At 41.8% G+C, this 21,216-nt stretch overlaps 1 protein-coding gene across 1 annotated transcript in view; it reads right to left on the reverse strand.

Moving 5' to 3' along the window:
* The window catches only part of LOC307044213 (uncharacterized protein), a 305,770-nt gene that overhangs the window by 207,208 nt on the left and 77,346 nt on the right, over positions 1–21,216 (reverse strand). The window contains exon 12 of the mRNA XM_079689294.1: positions 13,248–13,421. Coding sequence (XP_079545420.1) covers positions 13,248–13,421 — 174 coding nt within the window. The remainder of the gene's footprint in view (positions 1–13,247; positions 13,422–21,216) is intronic.

The following is a 21,216-nucleotide window of genomic DNA, read 5'->3' on the forward strand; positions in this document are numbered from 1 at the left end:
GAACTGAACTAGTTCATTTAAAAATGTGTGAACTGTGAACTGAACCAGTTCATGTAGAAAGTGAACTTTCCCAACACTGCTCTCAATGCTCTGTGGTCTTTGTTTTTGAAAAGGCCCCCAGATCTCCCCATGTCGCCCGACGACTTCATGGTTATACAGAGATCCAAGGAAAGGCACGCGCACTAGAGGACGTGTCGGCTCATGCCCTAGCTCAGCATCATGACTGAGTCATAAGTGTGTAAAGGTGAAGTAGACAGAGTAATTAAGCTTGAAGGACAGAGACAGGGAGGTTAGTAGGTGGTTACCAACGGATGCCTTCCCCTTGCCGCAATGGCCGTATCTGTTTATGGCCCGTTTCCTTACGTTACACCCAAAAGGGCCTCGCCCAGAAAGGGGTTGAAAGAAAGATCAGGATGAAAAAGTGGGGAGAGAATGTGGTTTAGGTTTAGGCAAAGAGCCAGAGTGGTTAAGATTAGTGGTCAGATTAAAGGTAAAGTAATAGGCCTGCTGATGTATATTTAAAAGGAATGAGAGGCATGGACCTAGTATTTATGTTTAGGTACCAAACCCCAATAGGTTAAGTCTAGGGGTAAGATTAGGGTGAGGTAATAGGTCTGTTGTTGTATATTTAAAAATACTGAGAAGCATGGACCTAGTATTTGTGTTTAGGCACCAAATCCCAATTGGTTAAGTTTAGGGGTCAGATAAAAGGTAAGGTAATAAACCTGCTGAGGCATACTAAAAGAATGAGAAGTATGGACATAGTATTTATGTTTAGGCACCAGATCCTAACCGGTTAAGTTTAGGGGTCAGGTTAAAGGGTAAGGTGATAGGCCTGCTGATGTATATTACAAAGAATGAGAAGTATGGACATTGCAGTTATGTTTAGGCATATGACCTCAAATGGTTGAGTTTAGGGGTTAGATTAAAAGGTAAGATAATAGGTCAGCTGAAGTATACTTAATAAGAAGGAAACGCATGGATAATGTACTTATGTTTAGGCATATGACCCCAAATGGTTAAGTTTAGGGGTCAGGTTAAAGGGTAAGGTGATAGGCCCGCTGATGCATATTACAAAGAATGAGAAGTACGGATATAGTATTTATGTTTAGGCACCAGACCTCAATCAGTTAAGTTAAAGGGTACGGTGATAGGTCTACTGATGTATACTACAAAGAATGAGAAGTATGGGCATTGCAGTTATGTTTAGGCATATGACCCCAAATGGTTAAGTTTAGGGGTCAGGTTAAAAGGTAAGGTGATAGGTCAGCTGATGTACCCTCACAAGAAAGAAAAGCATGGATAATGTACTTATGTTTAGGCATTTAACCTCAATTGGTTAAGTTTAGGGGTCAGCTTAGAATAATATAAAATAAAGATTTATTTTTCAAACTAAACGATCCGAAAATTGTGTTCATTTGCATGTTGTGACTCCCATCCTCAGCCACTGGAGTGGTTTGCAAAAATACTGTAGCAGTCAGCCATCCATTCGTGGTCTCCTGCCTCCATCTAGTGGTGACAGGGGGTAGTGCAAGTATCCTTTTCTCACATGGTTTGTTTATTAAAAACAATTTATTATTATTGTAAAGGATACCAGAGGGATTGTCATAAACCCTGAGTGACCGGAGAGGTTCCTTTGGATTAAGCTGGTGAAGGGGAAGAGTACTTTATTGGTTATTTTTAGTGGTTAAAATTGAAAGACAAATGGTCTTTGAATCAGAAAAAAACCCAAAATATTAGTCAAAATAATCCGTTTTGTTGTCTAAAAAAACCAGGATTATCTGAAGATCAAGTTGCCATAGTTTGTCATTCATCTAAAAACAGAGAGAGTACTATGTTTTTTTAAAAAGAGGTTTATAGGGTCATGTACTATGGACGCTCCTATTTGTCCAGTGCAATCTTCATGAACGGCAGCATAAAAAGCTCTCCAAATAGAGAGAACAATCATAGCCATTAGCCTCCCTAGGTTTTGACTCGTGTTTTCAGTAGCATCATTAGCATAGCATGTCGCTCCCCAATAGCCGTGGGCTAATGGTATCAACATCCGGTCCGGGGTCATGGTTCATATACTGATGATGTGTGTGTGTGTGTGTGTGTGTGTGTGTGTGTGTGTGTGTGTGTGTGTGTGTGTGTGTGTGTGTGTGTGTGTGTGTGTGTGTGTGTGCGTGCGTGTGTGTGTGTGTGTGTGTGTGTGTGTGTGTGTGTGTGTGTGTGTGTGTGTGTGTGTGTGTGTCCTCACCTCACTATGACAGTATGCAGTCAGACTGGTTGGACTGAGTTTCAGTCTGTGCTGCGTTCACAGGATCAGATGTGTTTGTGAATAGAATTTGTGTGAAGGGATCTTTAATAGAGTTTCCTGCTATACTAACCTGCAGTGCGTTTGATCAAAACATAGGAAGTCATTACATTTGTGTAATTTTGCAGAATAATCCAGAGTGTCGGACTGGACTCTTTGCAGCCTCTGTTGTGTAGAGTTCTGCTTCTTGGACACAGCTTGAATAAATACGTTCATTAAAACAACACGAAGTGATCTCTTCACTGCTCTTTGGTGATCTGGTTTTTCATTTGTAGAGTAACCGCAGCTGTCAGATAAGTGTAGTCCAGTAAAAAGTACAATATGTACCTCTGAGATGAGTACAGGTATCTCACTCTCATTTCAGGTGTAACATCCTCTCGACCGCCCTTCCAACGTGTGTTATCTCCACCATCTCACCCACATTTCCGTTCCTATTGCCTCACACCAAAGTTCGGTTTGTCATGCTGGAGATTGTCAACTTTCTGACTCGTAAGGCCCGGACACACCAACCTGACACCAAAGAACTGACACAGACGGACCCCCGACTGTTGTGTCTCCTCTTGTCTCCTCGTCTTGGTCATGTGTCGCACTGGAACACACCGCAAAGACTTCAGACGGCCAAGAAGCACGTACGAACTGCGCATGCGTGAGTGGCAATAACTCTCCTCACCAGCAGGCGGCGGTAGTGCGTATTCGTCATTCAAAAGAGGCAACAACCGGAAGAAAGACTGCGTGATAACCGAGAGAAGAAGAACAGACTGCGTGATATAAACAAACAACAGATAGCGTGTTCCATTTTCCCTCTCCAGCGAGAAGCTCACGGGGCTTTCCCCAACCTGAGTCGAGAGCTGGAGTGAAATGAAATCTTAATCGTTTGTTTGGGTCCCTCACTTCCGTTTCGCTTCTCATGCGCTGATTCGCTAAGCTGAACAGCCAATCAGAGTGTTTTCTTTTGCCGACAGCCTTTGGCCGACTGCCCACCGATTCGACATTCGGCCGAAAAGGTGTCGGCACGGCTGAAAAGACACGACGGTGTGGGACACACCAATCTGAGTAGGGCGTGTCGACGCTCATCGTCGGCCTGACGCCCAACGACGCCGATAATCGGCTTGGTGTGTCCCCGGCCTTTAGAATCCATTAACCCCTTGAGACACACCATCCGGACAGATTGCAGTCAAATTTTACCGGGTGGGGTTTTTACCTAAATTAGCGTTAGGGTTACGGCTAAAAGGGGAATTGGCAGCTGATACTCTGCTTTAGATTTTTTGGTTTATTTTCATACAAAGCCTTTGACCCAACAATGATGGATCCAGAAACACACATTTCCAGTGTTTTACCTGCTATAGATGGTATGTTCCCATGCTCACTTTATGCTTAAGACCATACCCTACCATACCAATACTTAGATGGGACACCTCGGTATTCCCAGTGCTGCAGTCGTTGAATGAAGTGGTTTTGGTAGCACTATCCAGTATAACAGGGGAGTTTTGAATAAGGACGCTGCATATTGGTTTGTTCTGATAGAAATAAGGTTGAAGCTCGTTGTGCCAAAATACGCCACTATTTCAACACGTTCTAAGTAAAAACGGGGTTTTTCCGCTCGTTATAGTATGGTAGTTTAAACACACTTTACATAGGAATTGAACATTGTTCTTCAGATTGGTAGACATCCATTTACCCCTTTAGATAAACAAATCATTTCTAATGTTTCGTTGTATTAGGTATTAGGAGTAAAAGTACTGCTAAGTGTTTCTTGTGTACTTTTATTTCTGATCTACAAAGTCTATTGTGTCACTTATTCTGTTAATGCAATCTGTTTTTTTGTGTTGTATTTGTTTATTCCTGAACACAATTGATCAGTTGTACTAAGTCTGTGTTCTTATTATTTCTGTATCATAGTTTAAATTATGTTTGTATTTGTTTTGTCATAATTTCTCGTAGGATCTTTGCGTTTGTCTTTTATTCTTGTTCACGGAATTTCTCTGAAACCATACATTTCACAATTTAACTTTTTCTATTTGTTATAGTCTTTTATCAATGCATTTGTTTTGTTCCATTCTGTTTTAGTGGTGCTTATTCGCAACATAATGCTATAAAAATACGTATTTGGTTTGTATATATGGAATGTAATGAAGTATTTTCGATAATGAGATATAAAGTCTTGCCCGATCTCGTATATCTCAGAAGCTGAGCAGGGTCGGGCAGAGACATTGTTTTGCACATTTATGACCCTGAAGGTCGCCCAGAGGTCTGAGTATTGGTTCTTGATGTGGGGGGCCAGGGTTCATCACTCAAGTGTATTTAGTCTTGGCTCAAATTGGTTTTATTCCATCTAGCCTCCTTGCAATCTATGGAGGACAGAACATGACATAGGTAAGAATAAATAAATACATGTTTGAATAAATATAGGAACACTAATATAAATAACTGTGGAAATAGATACAGAAATAAAAATAATACAGTAATAAATAAATACTTTAACTAAAAAGAAAATGATGTAAAAAATAAATAAATATAGATTGAGAACAAACAGGACACACATTATTATATATCTTTAATGTATTTCTACATTTATGTTCACTTACATGCATGTATTAAAACATTTCTGTAAGCTAACGAGGTATGGGGATTTGGGAACTACGGACGGAGGAAACTGTTAAACAACGATGTGTTTACGGTATCTGAGAGGACCCAAACGCAGGACACGGCAGAGTGTTGAAAAAAGGTTTATCTTGAGGTGGAGGAGCGGGAAGAATAATCCGGCTGGTGGCGACAACACGGCGGTCGGAGAATGATCCTGCAGCTCAAGAAGAACACACGTAAGGAGAACATCCAGGTTTGAGGAAATAGCTTAACAATGCTAAGTAGGCTAGGAGTTATACCACTGTGGTTTTACAACGATCTGGCACTGACAGGTTGTGGAGCTTCCGCTGATATGCCGTTGTAAATGGCTTGATGGGAATCAGGTGTGTAGTCGGGGAGGGTGCACAGCTGATTGCAGCAGGTGAGTGGAGGTTGAGCCGGGAGCCAGGAATGACAGCCACCACGCCCACACAAACAACACAGACAGGAAAAAGGAAAACAAACACAAAAGAGGCGGCTGGAAGAGTACAGCTGCCACACGATGGGATTTCCCCTGATTTATACAGTACACTTGCTTATGGGACATTTACGGAATTACAACAGCAGAAGTATAGTGCAGAAGTATATTAAATATATCAAAGTAGGCACACGTTATTAATAATAAAAAACACAATAAGTAAAAACAAATAATAAGTAGGCTACACTATGGTTAAAACAAACTAAATAGCAGTATATATTTTTAAACAAGGTGACGATAAAAAATTATAGAAGTAGCTGGTACTGTCTACAGATCCTAAATAAATTGACAGAAAAATAAAGCTTCAATTACACGACATTTTTAAAACAATCAGTGAATTTGAACCGTTCATTTGAATCATTTGACCATTTATGTGAACATGAAGTGGAAGCACTTTACTGAATAGCAGAGGGGTTATTGATCATTAAAAAAAAAACTCAAATATAAACAGTAGAAATGTGGGAAGGGAATTATTGACTACTTTTGAATTATAATTTTTCCGTGTTGCACTTTGTAGACTGTCCCTGCATTCAGATAGAAGTTGAGCAGCTCGGAGGACGGTGTGCATAGCCGTGGGAACATGCTTCAAATGGGGGGTGCTGTGGGGATGACATCAGGGCTGGTTTTGACCAATTTGCAGCCCTAGGCAAGATTTTAGCTGGCAATGAAAAACCTCTACAAAACACTACAAAAAGATAAACGTATTGAAATGGTGGACAGCTTATATCAAAAGGCTTCAAATTGATTTAGTATTGCATAAATATGTTTAATTGGGGGTGGACGTCACATCCTCTAGGGGGGTCCGGGGGTATTTTACTTTAACATTTTAAAGTAAAATACTTCAATCTGGTGCACTTTGAGCGCCCAATTACTTGAGACTGGATACAACTCTAAACACCCATGTGAAAAAGATCGGTTTGCATTTTATTAATCAAATAAGTATGTGAACATAACCAATAACCTACAATAGCCAATAACAAATAAATGTAGGCTAACTTGTTTTATTTTTGTGGTTCATTTATATCTTATTTGACCAGTTAACATTTATTTATTTATGCATATTTTTTAATCTCCAGTTTTAAACAATATTTTTGGTTTACTGTAGAATACATTGGAATGATTTCAAACCTGTTTTTATTTATCCTAGTAATTATAAAGGTGTGCCTTGGAAATATTTATATCCATTAGCGCAGCAGAAGCTAACAACAATCCCCGCCGATACCGGTTCTCTCTCTCTCTCTCTCTCTCTCTCTCTCTCTCTCTCTCTCTCTCTCTCTCTCTCTCCCTCAGCTGCAATCTTGTGAAAGTGCAGATCCCCTGTCCTCCACCAGGGGGTGCTGCAGCACCCTCAGCACCCCTACTTCCCACGGCCCTGACGGTGTGTATTGGCTTGTTTTGATAGAAAAGAGGGGTTAGAGCTTGTTGTCTACCTTACTGTGGTTGTTCAAAGACGACGATTGTGTTTGAGTCATTGATCTGTCAATATCTTTCTAACTTAACCAACTAGGAAGACACTCATCCCGCCCCGTAACGCTAGTCTTATGAATGAAGACTGTGAGAGGGCGTTAAAGCCTGTTTCTACGACCTCTACCTGTTATCCCAATGATATTTCAAAACCTATAGCCCTTTCTCAATTCTCTCCTCGACTCCTATCCTTGCGTCTTAGTCCCGCCCACAGGAGATGCGAGCGGAGGAGTGGAGGAGGGGAACCGAGGACAAACACCATGTAAACACCAGTCTTTAGTACATTAGAAGTTTATTATGTTACTGCCAACGTTAGGCAGAGGTTAAGATCTGTACAGTGGTTCCACTTCATGGGGGAGCAGACGTGTCCCCTATCCTTTTCTGTAGTTCTGGCCAGAGAGATTTGATTTGTATTCAGAGTCCAGTATGTGTTCGTCTCCCTGGCTCAGGGTTTGAGCTCTCATTCACACAGCAGCACTGGTTATGGGCTGCACTGTTTCTACTATATTTTTATTTTATTTACTTGTACTGTTGTATCTGTGTTATTGTGTTGCTCTGATGGAGCAGCCTGTGACCTCAGATCTTCGTTGTCATAACTACACGGTTGCTATGCACACGTGACAATGAAAGCCTTGAATCTTGAATCTGCGCTAACCACTGAGCCACAAACTGGTTTCTGTCTCTTTCTGAAAGCAGCAGACAGAAAAGCTTTGTACACGACTGAGTGGCCAAAACACAACACATCTTTATTTTGAATGTATTTTATTATAATGATTGGTTTTTAAATAATATTTTGTAAAGTTTTTATTTAATGTTTTATCATATTTATTTATATTTTTGTCTTTTACAATTTAAAACGAAAAAAAAACACTTTAATATTTGTTTGAAAGTCTTTCTATTTAAATGTATTTAATTTGTATTTGTATCACTATCTTGTTTTATTTATTTTTAATTGTTTTAATTTGAGTGTTTATCATTATTTTTTATTTTTGTATTATTATTTCTTACTATTATAATTGTGATTATTTTTTTAATAGTATTTCTATTTCCTTTTTATTATTATTAACATTATTATTATTATTATTATTATTATTATTATTTATTTATTCGTCCTACGGTTAAACTAAATCTCTCTCGCCAAAAAAAACTGCAAACACAACAGAAAGACGTGTTGTTGTTCAAACTAAGTGAAAGCTCAGAGAGCGCTCCAGAGGTTTTCTTTTCTTTAAATCTTATTTATTTTTCTGTATTTCCATGTGTTTGATTTCTATCTGTATTTGTGTGTGAAGTGATGTTTGTTGCACTTTCCTGAATCACAGTGAAGATATTGAGTCTGAAGCAAAAGCATATTTTCAGAATCAGAATTCCTTTATTTGTCCCGAAAAGTGGAAATCTACATTATTACATCAAAAGATGTATAGTGCAGATAAAGTGAAAAGAGTAGACTGTATATTCAAATATAACAAAGCAGGAAGACATTATTAATAATAAAGAAGAACAATAAGTAAAAACACATAACAAGTACACCACGGTTAAAAACAAATAGATGGAAATATATGTTTTAAACAACGTTGTCAGTGGTTCTCAAACTTTTTCTGTCAGGCCCCCCCTTTGGAGAAAAAAAAAAGTCGGGCCCCCCCAAAACGAATAATCAGGCTCAGTGGCGGCGCCAGAGATTTATTTTGGGGGTGCTGTGGGGTAGCTTGACGTTTCATAGAGGGTGCTCAAACATTTAGGGTTTCCCATTAATGTACCGGTCGCTACAGTGGAATTTTCTACTGCAACAATCCCCACGCAAATACACAACGTACCCGCGACTGTTACAATGAAGGCACGATATTCAGCTCACGGCATATAGGTGTAAGCAGGGATAAAGTGCTATTTTTATAGGTGATGTGTGGACGTCACATAGGGGGGTCCGGGGGCAAGCTTCCCCGGGAAGATTTATTTTTAAATATTGAAGTTAAAAGCATCAATCTGGTGCACTTTGAGAGCGAAAGGAAGAGATCTATGGATACATCTCTCAACACCCATATGAAACAGAAATGTAAACAGATTTACTTTTTCTTGATGGATATTTTACAAATCACCCTTTTAAACTTTATTCTTGTTTTACTGTCATATAGTATTTCATACCTGTTTTTCATTTATTCTCTTATTTTTTTATAACTATAATGATCATATAAACGTGTGCCTCGGAAATAATTATTTACATTAATGGTGACCAAAACATTTGAGACCCACTGAGATAACACTGAGAGAGTCCTTTAGCTCCCAGTCTGACAGGAGAGGACTCTCCTCCACTTTGTTGTTGAAAAAACTCCTTATATCCGTTAGCGTAGCTCGCTAGCACCAGAAGCTAACAACAACGATCTCCAGTACCGGTGCGCTCTCTCTCTCTCTCACGCGCACACAAAATGGCTCGTTCCACACACACACACAGAGCCGAGCTTTAATGAAACAGAGACCCAGACGTAATAGTACTGTACTGCATCATATTATTTTCGAATCAATAATTTTTCAAATTATGATTTTTATTTTATTTTTTATTTTTATCTTTTTTTATTTTTTTTTATAACCATTTTTCCTCCTGGTCTCTCGCGCCCCCCCTGGCATGCCTCTGCGCCCACCAGGGGGGGCGCGCCCCCCACTTTGAGAACCACTGGTCTAACATCAGCTGTGATCCTGAACAGACTGAACTCTCTGGGCAGCAGGGAGGAAGTCTCTGGAACAGGAGGAGACTCTTCCTCCTACAGAGGAACCAGAGACGCTGAGGAACCAGAGCTGAACCAGAACCCAGCATAGAGAGGTTCAGTGAATGTGGTTCTGAAGGTGTGGAGGTGGATCAGTGTGTCAGAGGAGACTCTGTAGAAGGAGAGAGAGCCAGCAGGATGATCCAGATACACTGCTACTCTACCAGAGGAGGAGGAGGAGGAGGAGGAGGAGGAGGAGGAGGAGGAGGAGGAGGAGGAGGAGGAGGAGGTGTCTGTTTCTGTGTTATTGTGACAGACAGAGTAACGACCACCAGAGCAGATCAGACTCCAGGACTGATCATTCCTTCCAAACACACAGTCCTCTCTCTCTCCTCTCCTCCTGAGTCCTCTGTAAGTCACTGATATATCAACCACTCCTCTCCTCTCGACCTCCCAGTAACAGAGACCAGTCAGAGCTTCTCTACACATCAGCTGTCTCCAGATATCAAATCTCTCTGGATGATCAGGATATGGCTGCTCCTCTCTCACACATGTCACCTTCCTGTTGTCCTCAGACAGTTTGAGGTTCCTGTGTGCTGTGTTTGTGTCGAGTGAGAGTTCACAGGAATCTGAGGAGAGGAACAGCAGCAGTTATTCATCTATCAGCTGTTCATTTATTGACACTTTGAGGATGAAGGTTACATTTGAAGATGGTGGCTGCTTTGTTTTCATGAATCAAATTAAACCAAACTCACACTTCCTCAGACCGGGTCTCAACCATCGGACTCCAGCAGGCTCCATCCTGAAAGAAGGGGGGGGGGGGGGGGGGGGGGGGTCAGAGCAGCATGGAGACATGGACATCACTCTCAAACTCAGAGCTTTGTTATTCTCCACAGATGAACCTTCATGTTCACGATATCATTTTAGATCAGTCGATAAATAAAGCTCATTAACTTCAATTATTATTTCTCAGAGAATAAGATGTAAGAGTTGATCAGTGTTCAGTTAGTGTTCCCTCAGCATCTGCTAGCAGCAGTCAATGAGTGTTTCTCTTACCTGGAATCTGAAGAGGAAAATCAATGAACTTTATTTAAAAGCATCTTTCATGCAACGCACTTTGGGTTTGCTTTGAGCAATGAAAGGTGCTTTGACCATACCATTTATTATTATTATTATTATTATGATGAATTCACAGGACATCTGATAGTTCATCATTGTGTTTAAAAGAGGGAGGGGCCATTTAGTGCTTTAAAAATAGGAGAAGCACTTCAGAATCAATTCAGATACAGGAGCCAGTGCAGATGGTGTCCATCAGGAGTGGGATGATCTCTGCTGTGTTTAGGTTGTTGGATGGATTTTGACTCTATTGCCAAAATGATAAAAGCAGTTTTTGGTCAGCAAATTAAAATGAGCATTAAAATGGAGATCAGAATCTAAAATGATAAAGATGTATTTCTTGTTGTCGTGTCTTCTCTGTAAACACAGAGCTGCTGCCTGAGTCTTATCCCGTGTCTTTAGTTCCCTTCAATGTTTTTGTCTTGGCATACACACGGTGGAGGAAATACGTATTTGATCCCTGCAGACTTTGTAAGTTCACCAACAAAGAAAGGACCAGTCTGTCATTTGAATGGTAGGTTTATATAAACAGTGAGAGAAAGAATATCAATAAGGAAATCCAGAAATGTACATTATATAAAAGATAAAAATGTATTTGCATTTAACTGAGTGAAATAAGTATTTGATCCCCTTGCAGAACATGTGTTAGGACTTGGTGGAGAAACCCTTGTTGGACACACAGAGGTCACACAGAGGTCAGACGCTTCTTGTAGTTGGTCTCCAGGTCTGTGCACATCTCAGGAAGGATGTTGGTCCACTCCTCTCTGAAGATCCAAATCCTTCAGGTGTTGAGGCTGATGCTTGGCATCTGGAAGCTTCAGCTCCCTCCACACATTTTCTATGGGATTAAGGTCCAGACACTGGCTAGGACCCTCCATCACCTGAAGGTGCTTCTTCTTTAGCCTCTCCTGTGTTGCCTTGGCCGTATGTTCAGGGTCCTTGTCCTGCTGGAAGACCCCTCCATGACCCATGGTCAGTGTCCTGGCTGAGGGAAGGAGGCTATCGACCAATATCTCACGGGACATGTCCCCGTCCATCCTCTCCTCGATGCAGGGAAGTCCTCCTGTCCCCTCAGCAGAGAAACAGCCCAAAGCAGAATGTCTCCACCTCCATGCCTGACGGATGGTGTTCTGGGGTTATAGTCAGCATCTCTCTTCCTCCAAACACGGCGTGTCGAGTTGAAGCCAAAGATCAACATTTTAGTCTCATCTGAGCTCATCCGCTTCTCCCAAGCCTTCTCTGAATCATTCAGATGTTCGTTGTCAAACTTCAGACGGCCTCTCGTGTTCTTCTTGAGCAGGGGGCCTTCAGGCACTGCAGGATTTGATCAACTATGGTGTAGTGTGTTACCAATAGGTTTCTTGGTGACTGTGGTCCCAGCTGCCTTGAGATCATTAACAAGTTCCTCCTGTGTAGTTCTTGGCTGATCCCTCACCTTTCTCATGATCATCAATACCCCACGGGGCCAGATCCTGTGTGGAGCCCAGACCGAGGGCCATTGATGCTCATTTTGTGTTTCTTCCATTTAGAAACACACACATTATTCTTCTGAATAATGGCACCAAGAGTTGTCTCCTTCTCAACAAGCTGCTTTCCGGTGGTCTTGTAGCCGATCCCAGCCTGGTGCAGGTCTACAGTCTCACCCTGAGGTCCTTAGACAGCTCTACAGTCTCACCCTGAGGTCCTTAGACAGCTCTACAGTCTCGCCCATGGTGGAGAGATTGGAATCTGATTGATTGATTCTGTGGACAGGTGTCTTTTATACAGGTAACAAGTTGATTAGGAGTACTTTTTTAAAGGAAGATGAATTATTTGTCTGTGGGAGCCAGAATCCTTGTTTGTTGCAAAGGGATCAAATACTTATTTCACTCAGTTAAATGGAAATACATTTTTATCTTTTATATAATGTCAATTTCTGGATTTTCTTTTTGATATTCTTGCTCTCAATGTTTATATAAACCTACCATTACAATGATAGACTGTTAATGTATTGTGTGGGCAAACTTAAAAAATCTGCAGGGGATCAAATACTTATTTCCTTCACTGTATATGTTTATAATACCTGAGAGTGTCCAGTCTCCAGAGAGGACCCTCCAGTCCAGCAGACAGCAGCTTCTCTCCTGAGTCTCCTGGATGATTGTAGCTCAGGTCCAGCTCTCTCAGATGGGAGGGGTTGGATCTCAGAGCTGAAGCCAGAGAAACACAGCCTTCCTCTGAGACCAGACAGCACGACAGCCTGAACACACACACACACACACACACACACACACACACACACACACACACACACACACACACACACACACACACACACACACACACACACACACACACACACACACACACACACACACACACACACACACACACACACACACACACACACACACACACACACACACACACACACACACACACACACACACACACACACACACACAAGTTCAAACAAGAGTGAGTCAAAAAACAATAACAAATGTTATTGAAGCAGATGCAACAAAAGGTTATGAGTGTATCCATCATTAATGTACATCACAATTTAACTGGCTATAAGTTTAACATGTTGATGAATCCTGACCTGAGAGTCTCCAGAGTACAGTGAGGACTCTCCAGTCCAGCAGACAGCAGCTTCACTCCTGAATCCTGCAGGTCGTTGTTACTCAGGTCCAGCTCTCTCAGACTAGAGGACTGAGAGCTGAGGACTGAGGACAGAGCTGCACAGCTTCTCTCTGACAGCTTACAGCCACTCAGTCTGAAGAGAAAATAATAAACAACAACATAAAATCAATAACTTCAGGGTGTTCTTTTTCATTAATGACTGCCTTATCGCATATTATTCCTTATTCAAAATTTGCAACTCAATACTGCTTCACATCTGTGATGCCAATGTTCATGATGTCTCTTCTCCACGATGGCATTAATCAGTAACAGGATGAGTGTTTTACATCAACTGTATTTTATTAATGTTTAATACAAAAGAAGACTTTGCGTTTGGTTACCTGACTGATTTAAAAACAGGAAGAGAAAGAAGGAGATTGTAAATAAGCAGAGAGAGAGAGAGAGAGAGACAATAATTTAAGATAAAATAAGAAACCTGACCTGAGAGTCTCCAGAGCACAGTGAGGACTCTCCAGTCCAGCAGACAGCAGCTTCACTCCTGAATCCTGCAGGTCGTTGTTACTCAGGTCCAGCTCTCTCAGACTAGAGGACTGGGAGCTGAGGACTGAGGACAGAGCTGCACAGCTTCTCTCTGACAGCTTACAGACACTCAGTCTGAAGGGACAAACATTTAAATTAAAATTTCGGCATTTACTCCTTTTTACAAATTCAAAAACAAAATATTAAGACCCTATAATCATAAATACGAGGAATCCTACATTATTTGAACTGATGGCAAACATTTTGCATACATGGTGGATTGAAAGCCAATGTTAAAAATGTGTCAAAAGTAGAAAGGGAGAAGAGTGTGTAGATTTGCACCTGAACACAACAGCAAAGAATAATTTAACGGGTTTAAAAATAGTTCATTTACTATAGTAAGTTAAATACATCCAAAAAAGGAAGCTCAACGTATTGATTTATCCTGACCTGAGAGTCTCCAGAGTACAGTGAGGACTCTCCAGTCCAGCAGACAGCAGCTTCACTCCTGAATCCTGCAGGTCGTTGTTACTCAGGTCCAGATCTCTCAGACTAGAGGACTGGGAGCTGAGGACTGAGGACAGAGCTGCACAGCTTCTCTCTGACAGCTTACAGACACTCAGTCTGAAGGGACAAACAAATAAATGGAAGCAAATGTTAAAGTGAACTATGTTTTTATATAACATGTTTTCCTGGGCAAAACAGAAAAACTGTAAAGTATATTATGTTACATAGGGTCTGAAAATTGACGATCACAACTGGGTTGAAAAATAACTTGAGTACAGTGAACTTAGAAAACTCATCCAGTAATCATAGATGTTATTTCAGCTTAGGCTTTTACTGAAGCAACTAACAAACACTTCAATACAATGTCTAGAACATAATTTGAGGTCAAGTATCTTTCCCAAGGACACTTTGACATGTTAACCTCATGGAGAGGGGATCTAATCAATAACCCTCCCCTTGGTTATCGCCTATTTCCCTTCTGGGCAACAGCAGCCCAATATATCAATACATATTCAAAAGGGAGCTCAACATGTTGATGAACCCTGACCTGAGAGTCTCCAGAGCACAGTGAGGACTCTCCAGTCCAGCAGACAGCAGCTTCACTCCTGAATCCTGCAGGTCGTTGTTACTCAGGTCCAGCTCTCTCAGACTAGAGGACTGGGAGCTGAGGACTGAGGACAGAGCTGCAAAGCTTCTCTCTGACAGGTTACAGCCACTCAGTCTGAAGAGAAAATAATAAACAACAACATAAAATCAATAACTTCAGGGTGTTCTTTTTCATGAATGACTGCCTTATCGCATATTATTCCTTATTCAAAATGTGCAACTCAATACTGCTTCACATCTGTGATGCCAATGTTCATGATGTCTCTTCTCCACGATGGCATTAATCATTGCTTTTCCAATCAAAAGTCTGAGTAACAGGATGAGTGTTTTACATCAACTGTATTTTATTAATGTTTAATACAAAAGAAGACTTTGCGTTTGGTTACCTGACTGATTTAAAAACAGGAAGAGAAAGAAGGAGATTGTAAATAAGCAGAGAGAGAGAGAGAGAGACAATAATTTAAGATAAAATAAGAAATCTGACCTGAGAGTCTCCAGAGCACAGTGAGGACTCTCCAGTCCAGCAGACAGCAGCTTCACTCCTGAATCCTGCAGGTCGTTGTTACTCAGGTCCAGATCTCTCAGACTAGAGGACTGGGAGCTGAGGACTGAGGACAGAGCTGCACAGCTTCTCTCTGACAGGTTACAGCCACTCAGTCTGATAAAGAAAGTACAAACAATATTTTAAAAAGATGAGCATAATATTTACTTTCCATTTCATTTAGCGGACACTTTTATCCAAAGCGACTTACAATTACATTCTCCCTGGAGAAACTGAGGACTAAGTGCCTTACTCAAGGGCACACAAGTGGTGGTGTTCCTGGCGGGAATTGAACTCACAACGTTCCAATCTTCATCCCACTTCACTATCCATTAGACCACCACTACTTCATGATATTACATGGCTTAGTTGAATAATCGATTCTGATTGGTCAATTCAGAACACGTGACACGTTGTTAATACCGAACAGACAGGCCGCTTTCAAGCACTTTTTGACCGTTGTTAAGGACGCTCACATCTGCACAAACAAGTCCGTTCGATTTAACTATATACAGTTTGGCCGAAAAGCAATCTGCATGCAGTTTGCTTTCTAACTGACAAGACAAGAGCGACAAGAAAACAGCGGAGAAGTAACGGGCAGAAATCCTCCTTTTACGCAGCGGTCCAGACACAGACATCAGACGGCGACACATTTTCAGTGTGCAGTTCCTTTGGCATTAGGGCAGGGATATCTAGATACTCCCCAAGGTTTGACATCATGACTTCTGCTACTTTTAAAGCAAGCAGCGATGTTTTCAAATATGTAATCAAAAAGCTCCTCAAAAACACTATCGAAGCAGTTCCTGCCATTGCTACGTTAGTTCAAACGGTAACAACGGACTATTTTTCTTAGCGTACGCATGTCAATTTAAATCAATACAACTATTTTTTAAATCAATAAAATCATTTTCTAAATCCAAAAAATCATTTCAATTAATATTGGGAGTCATAACGTTACTTTGTTGAGAATGTGGCCGTGTAATAAGCGGGATAATGTGCAGCGACTTGGTCATGATGGGGAAAAGAACACCGACAGGCTGATCAGGAGCCCGACGCGAACATTATCCCTTACATATGTGAATGTTTCTGTACTCACAGAGCCTTCCTGGAGGCTTTGACCACTGGCAGCAGCCTCAGAAGAGCCTCCTCTGAAGCAGAGTATTTCTTCAGGTCAAACACGTCCAGATCTTCTTCTGATGACAGTAAGATGAAGACCAGAGCTGACCACTGAGCAGGAGACAGATTATCTGTGGAGAGACTTCCTGAACTCAGGGACTGTTGGATCTGCTCCACTAGAGAACCATCATTCAGTTCATTCAGACAGTGGAACAGGTTGATGCTTCTCTCTGGAGACAGATCCTCATCCATCTTCTTCTTGATGTACTGGACTGTTTTCTTGTTGGTCTTTGAGCTACTTCCTGTTTCTGTCAGTAGACCACGTAGGAGTTTCTGATTGGTCTCCAGTGAAAGACCCAGGAGGAAGCGGAGGAACAAGTCCAGGTGTCCGTTTGGACTCTGTAAGGCCTGGTCCACAGCACTCTGGTAGAGATGTGTTAGTTCAGGTTTGGGTCTGAAGACTTTAGGACGCCTGGAGGTTGTTGGTTCTTCTGACAGCAGGTTGACTCCAGAGGTGATGAAGGTCAGATGGACATGAAGAGCAGCCAGAAACTCCTGAACGCTCAGATGGACGAAGCAGAACACCTTGTCCCTCTGGTACAGTCCTCTCTCCTCTCTAAAGACCTGTGTGAACACTCCTGAGTACACTGAGGCTGCTCTGATATCGATGCCACACTCTGTCAGGTCGGACTCATAGAAGATCAGGTTGCCTTTCTGCAGCTGCTCAAAAGCCAGTTTCCCCAGAGCCTCCATCATCTTCCTGCTCTCTGGACTCCAGTGTGGATCTGTCTCAGCTCCTCCATCATACTTGATGTTCTTCACTTTGGACTGAACCACCAGGAAGTGGATGTACATCTCAGTCAGGGTCTTGGGCAGCTCTCCCCCCTCTCTGGTTTTCAACACCTCCTCCAGAACTGAAGCAGAGATCCAGCAGAAGACTGGGATGTGGCACATGATGTGGAGGCTTCGTGAGGTCTTGATGTGGGAGATGATGGTGCCGGCCTGCTCCTGATCTCTGAATCTCTTCCTGAAGTACTCCTCCTTCTGTGGGTCAGTGAACCCTCGGACCTCTGTCACCATGTCCACACACTCAGGAGGGATCTGATTGGCTGCTGCAGGTCGTGTGGTTATCCAGAGGCGAGCAGAGGGAAGCAGCTTCCCCCTGATGAGGTTTGTCAGCAGCACATCCACTGAGGTGGACTCTGTGACATCAGTCAGGATCTCATTGTTGAGGAAGTCCAGAGGAAGTCGACTCTCATCCAGACCGTCAAAGATGAACACAACCGGGAACTGATCAAACCTGCAGATTCCTGCGTCTCTGGTTTCAGAGAAGAAGTGATGAACAAGTTCCACCAAGCTGTACTTGTTCTCTCTCACCACATTCAGCTCTCTGAAGGTGAATGGAAATATGAACTGGATGTCCTGGTTGGCTTTGCCTTCAGCCCAGTCCAGAGTGAACTTCTGTGTTAAGACTGTTTTCCCAATGCCAGCCACGCCCTTTGTCAGCACTGCTCTGATTGGTGCATCTCTTCCAAGTGGGGCTTTAAAGAGGTCTTCTTGTCTGATGGGTGTTTCTGGTCTGTCTGGTTTCCTGGATGCTGTTTCAATCTGTCTGACCTCATGTTCAGCATTGACCTCTGCAGACCCCCCCTCTGTGATGTAGAGCTCTGTGTAGATCTGGTTCAGAAGGGTTGGGTTTCCTGCTTTAGCAATGCCCTCAAACACACACTGGAACCTCTCCTGCAGGTTAGACTTAAGTTCACGCTGACACACTCCAGAACGAATTCCTGAATGAACACACAACAAATCAGATCAATGAGTCAGATACATCCTTAAAGAATGAAGATCTGAATATACTTTCTTCCATCTCTTGAGACTTTAGTCAACATTTATCCAGCTTGTTAAATCTCTATAGAAACCCTCTTACTGCTCTGCAGACGGTCAGCCAGCTCCTCCTGCTCCATGCTCCTCAGGAAGTGCAGTGTGATGTTCAGAAATGCCTCTCTGCTGCTCCTCCTCTGCTCTTCATCCTCACCGTCCAACACCTCCTCATCCTCCCTCTGACTCTCTAAGCATTCTGGGTAATCCGAACTCAGAGCCTCCTGGATCTTCTTCAGCTCGTTCTTCACAAAAGTGATGATGTTGTCCTCCAGCAGCTGGAACAGAATACATGAACAACACAATCAAACTAAAGTCACCAAACATCAGATCCATGTTGGACAGACTGACCATCCACTGATCTACAAAGTGCATCATGGAGTTGACTGTGAGCAGAACAGATGTGAAGTAGCTGTAGTTCATGTACAGACCATAAATGTGGAGTCCAGCTGTGTCTGATGCTGCTGGGCAGACTGACCTCTGGGAACCTCTGAGCTCTGCTGGTCCTCTCTGTGAGGAATCATGAAGAAACAACTCACATTATCTCTGATATGCTTCAGTGGGGCTGGAAATGTGGATCAGGTGCATGTGTGAGCAACAAGAGAAAGGTTAGATCACTGGATTTGTCTGGGCCTCGCACGGAGTACCAACTTTAGCAGCTGTAGAAGTTATTGCCAATTTTTATTTTAAACTAAAACCTCAAAATAACATTTTATAGACACATGAATTGGTACAAAGGTTAAAGGGCAGTGATATCACTCATCCTTGACTATCAGCAACACTAAATACTAACAAGTGCCACGCACCAAAATGAAAGTAATCAGTGACTGTAATCTTTGATTAAGGTTTAACAATTACATTTAATTTGATCAAGAGCTGTTTAATTGTTCAATAGAGCACCAGGTGAAGAGCAAAACACCACACAGCAATTACACATTTTAGAAATGAGAAGCAAAAACTGCTGCAAATACAGGGAAACATTGACCTCCGACTGACGAGGAGCAATGGGAAACACTCAGGTATGTATTCACACAGAGCTGATCATAAGCTGGAGTAGACGTCCACACAGTTGAGTTTTCCTCCCTTTGGACGCAAGCTGCAGGATTACAAAACTCCAGCTTTACTTAAGAAGGAAAGAAATGTAACTCAGATGAGAAACACTGAAGGTAAACATGACCCTTATTTCTTTATTTAAAGAAACCTTCATCAGATTCAGAAACAGGTTTATTGCCAAGTTGGTGTTTATGGTGCTTGAAGCTTTCAAACCTGATACGCCTTATAAATGATCAAAGCTGCTTTTATTAGAAAGGAACCAGAGAAGTGTCTCACCAAGAAAATTCAACAGAGCCACACTTTCTTAGCTGGGTCAATACAACCTGAAAGCAGAGCTGCAGGTACCATGAAGGGGGTTATCAACTTTCAATCCTCACCTTTGACCAACAGAGTGTCGTCCATCTTTGAAGCGCATAGGTGTGTCCATAGACCAGTCACTCTTCATGGACACACAGCTGGGTTCAGGTTCCTCCAGCCTCCTCCTGAAACATGAGAAACAAACAGTTAGGAATCTGGACCGTCACAATGGTCCTAAATACTATTCATATTAGAATGTGTTTAATAAACAGGGGCCATACTTATAAATACATGAATCTCAAAGAAGGGATGAGTTATGCCAGATTAAGATCATTTCTATCTGCAGTCCTTAGACAGGTACGCACATAATGGTCATCGAACACTTAAAACATCTCCTAGTCTCCATCACACTAACACTTAGTCAGATCAGAGCTCAGAGCACCATATAACAACATGAGAATACTTTATTATCAGATCAAGTCTGACATGCTTCTGGCATCACAGCAGCTCCTTTAGCAACGTCAACGAGGACAAACATCAAGACAAGAAACAAGGAAACAGATATTTACCATAACAACACAGTCACTGAAGACACCATGTTCATCTGACCTGGGATTTCACTCATTACATAATCATGGTTGGGTCAGAGATAACGTGGTTGGCCAGCCTCTAAAGGTTGTGATGGTAGGATGATTCAGAGAGGCTCTCAAATGTTGACCCACGACCTTTGAGCAGATTCTCTGATAGACTGGTGGAGCAGTTTTGATTTTAAAGAGGTGGACCTGTACCGTGTAGTATTACAGTACTGCAAAATACTCTAAAATCACAGATGTAAAAAATAAAACTTTATCTACTCTCTACTCTATTATTTGTTTTGTCTTTTTCAGATTCTATGTGGTCTTTCTAGAAGAGAAGGGTCTGTCAGGACACCCACGTATTTATAAGAAAGTACCTGCGTGATTTTCTCAGTAAGTGTTACAATAGGGACAGATATATTTACCCTGTTTCATCAGAATACTTGAGAATATATTGATTTGGTGAGCCTGTCCGAACTCTAGTCCGGAGCTGTTTGATTGGATCTCAGCAGGTTTGGTTATCTCCTGCCACCTTTTTCTTTTTCAGTATTCTCTATTTTACTGATCTGCAGTAGAACACCAATATATGAGCCACAAAGACAGAGAAGACGGCACATACAAGAGGGTACTGTGGTGAATGAAGTCATGTATTTATTTGACTACCCAATGCTCTCTCATTGCCTCCCATTTATTCCTAATGTGATACCTGCTCATTCTACAGCATTTAGGTCTGAAACTCTACCATAATGATGGAAAACCACTTTAGTTTGTGGACAAATTGAACTTTATTTATTGTTTAAACAGTGCTTTAAATATTTTACCTGCTATGGTATTGA

This window comes from Notothenia rossii (genome assembly GCF_949606895.1).
Source record: "Notothenia rossii genome assembly, chromosome: 6".
NCBI classification, from domain to species: domain Eukaryota; kingdom Metazoa; phylum Chordata; class Actinopteri; order Perciformes; family Nototheniidae; genus Notothenia; species Notothenia rossii.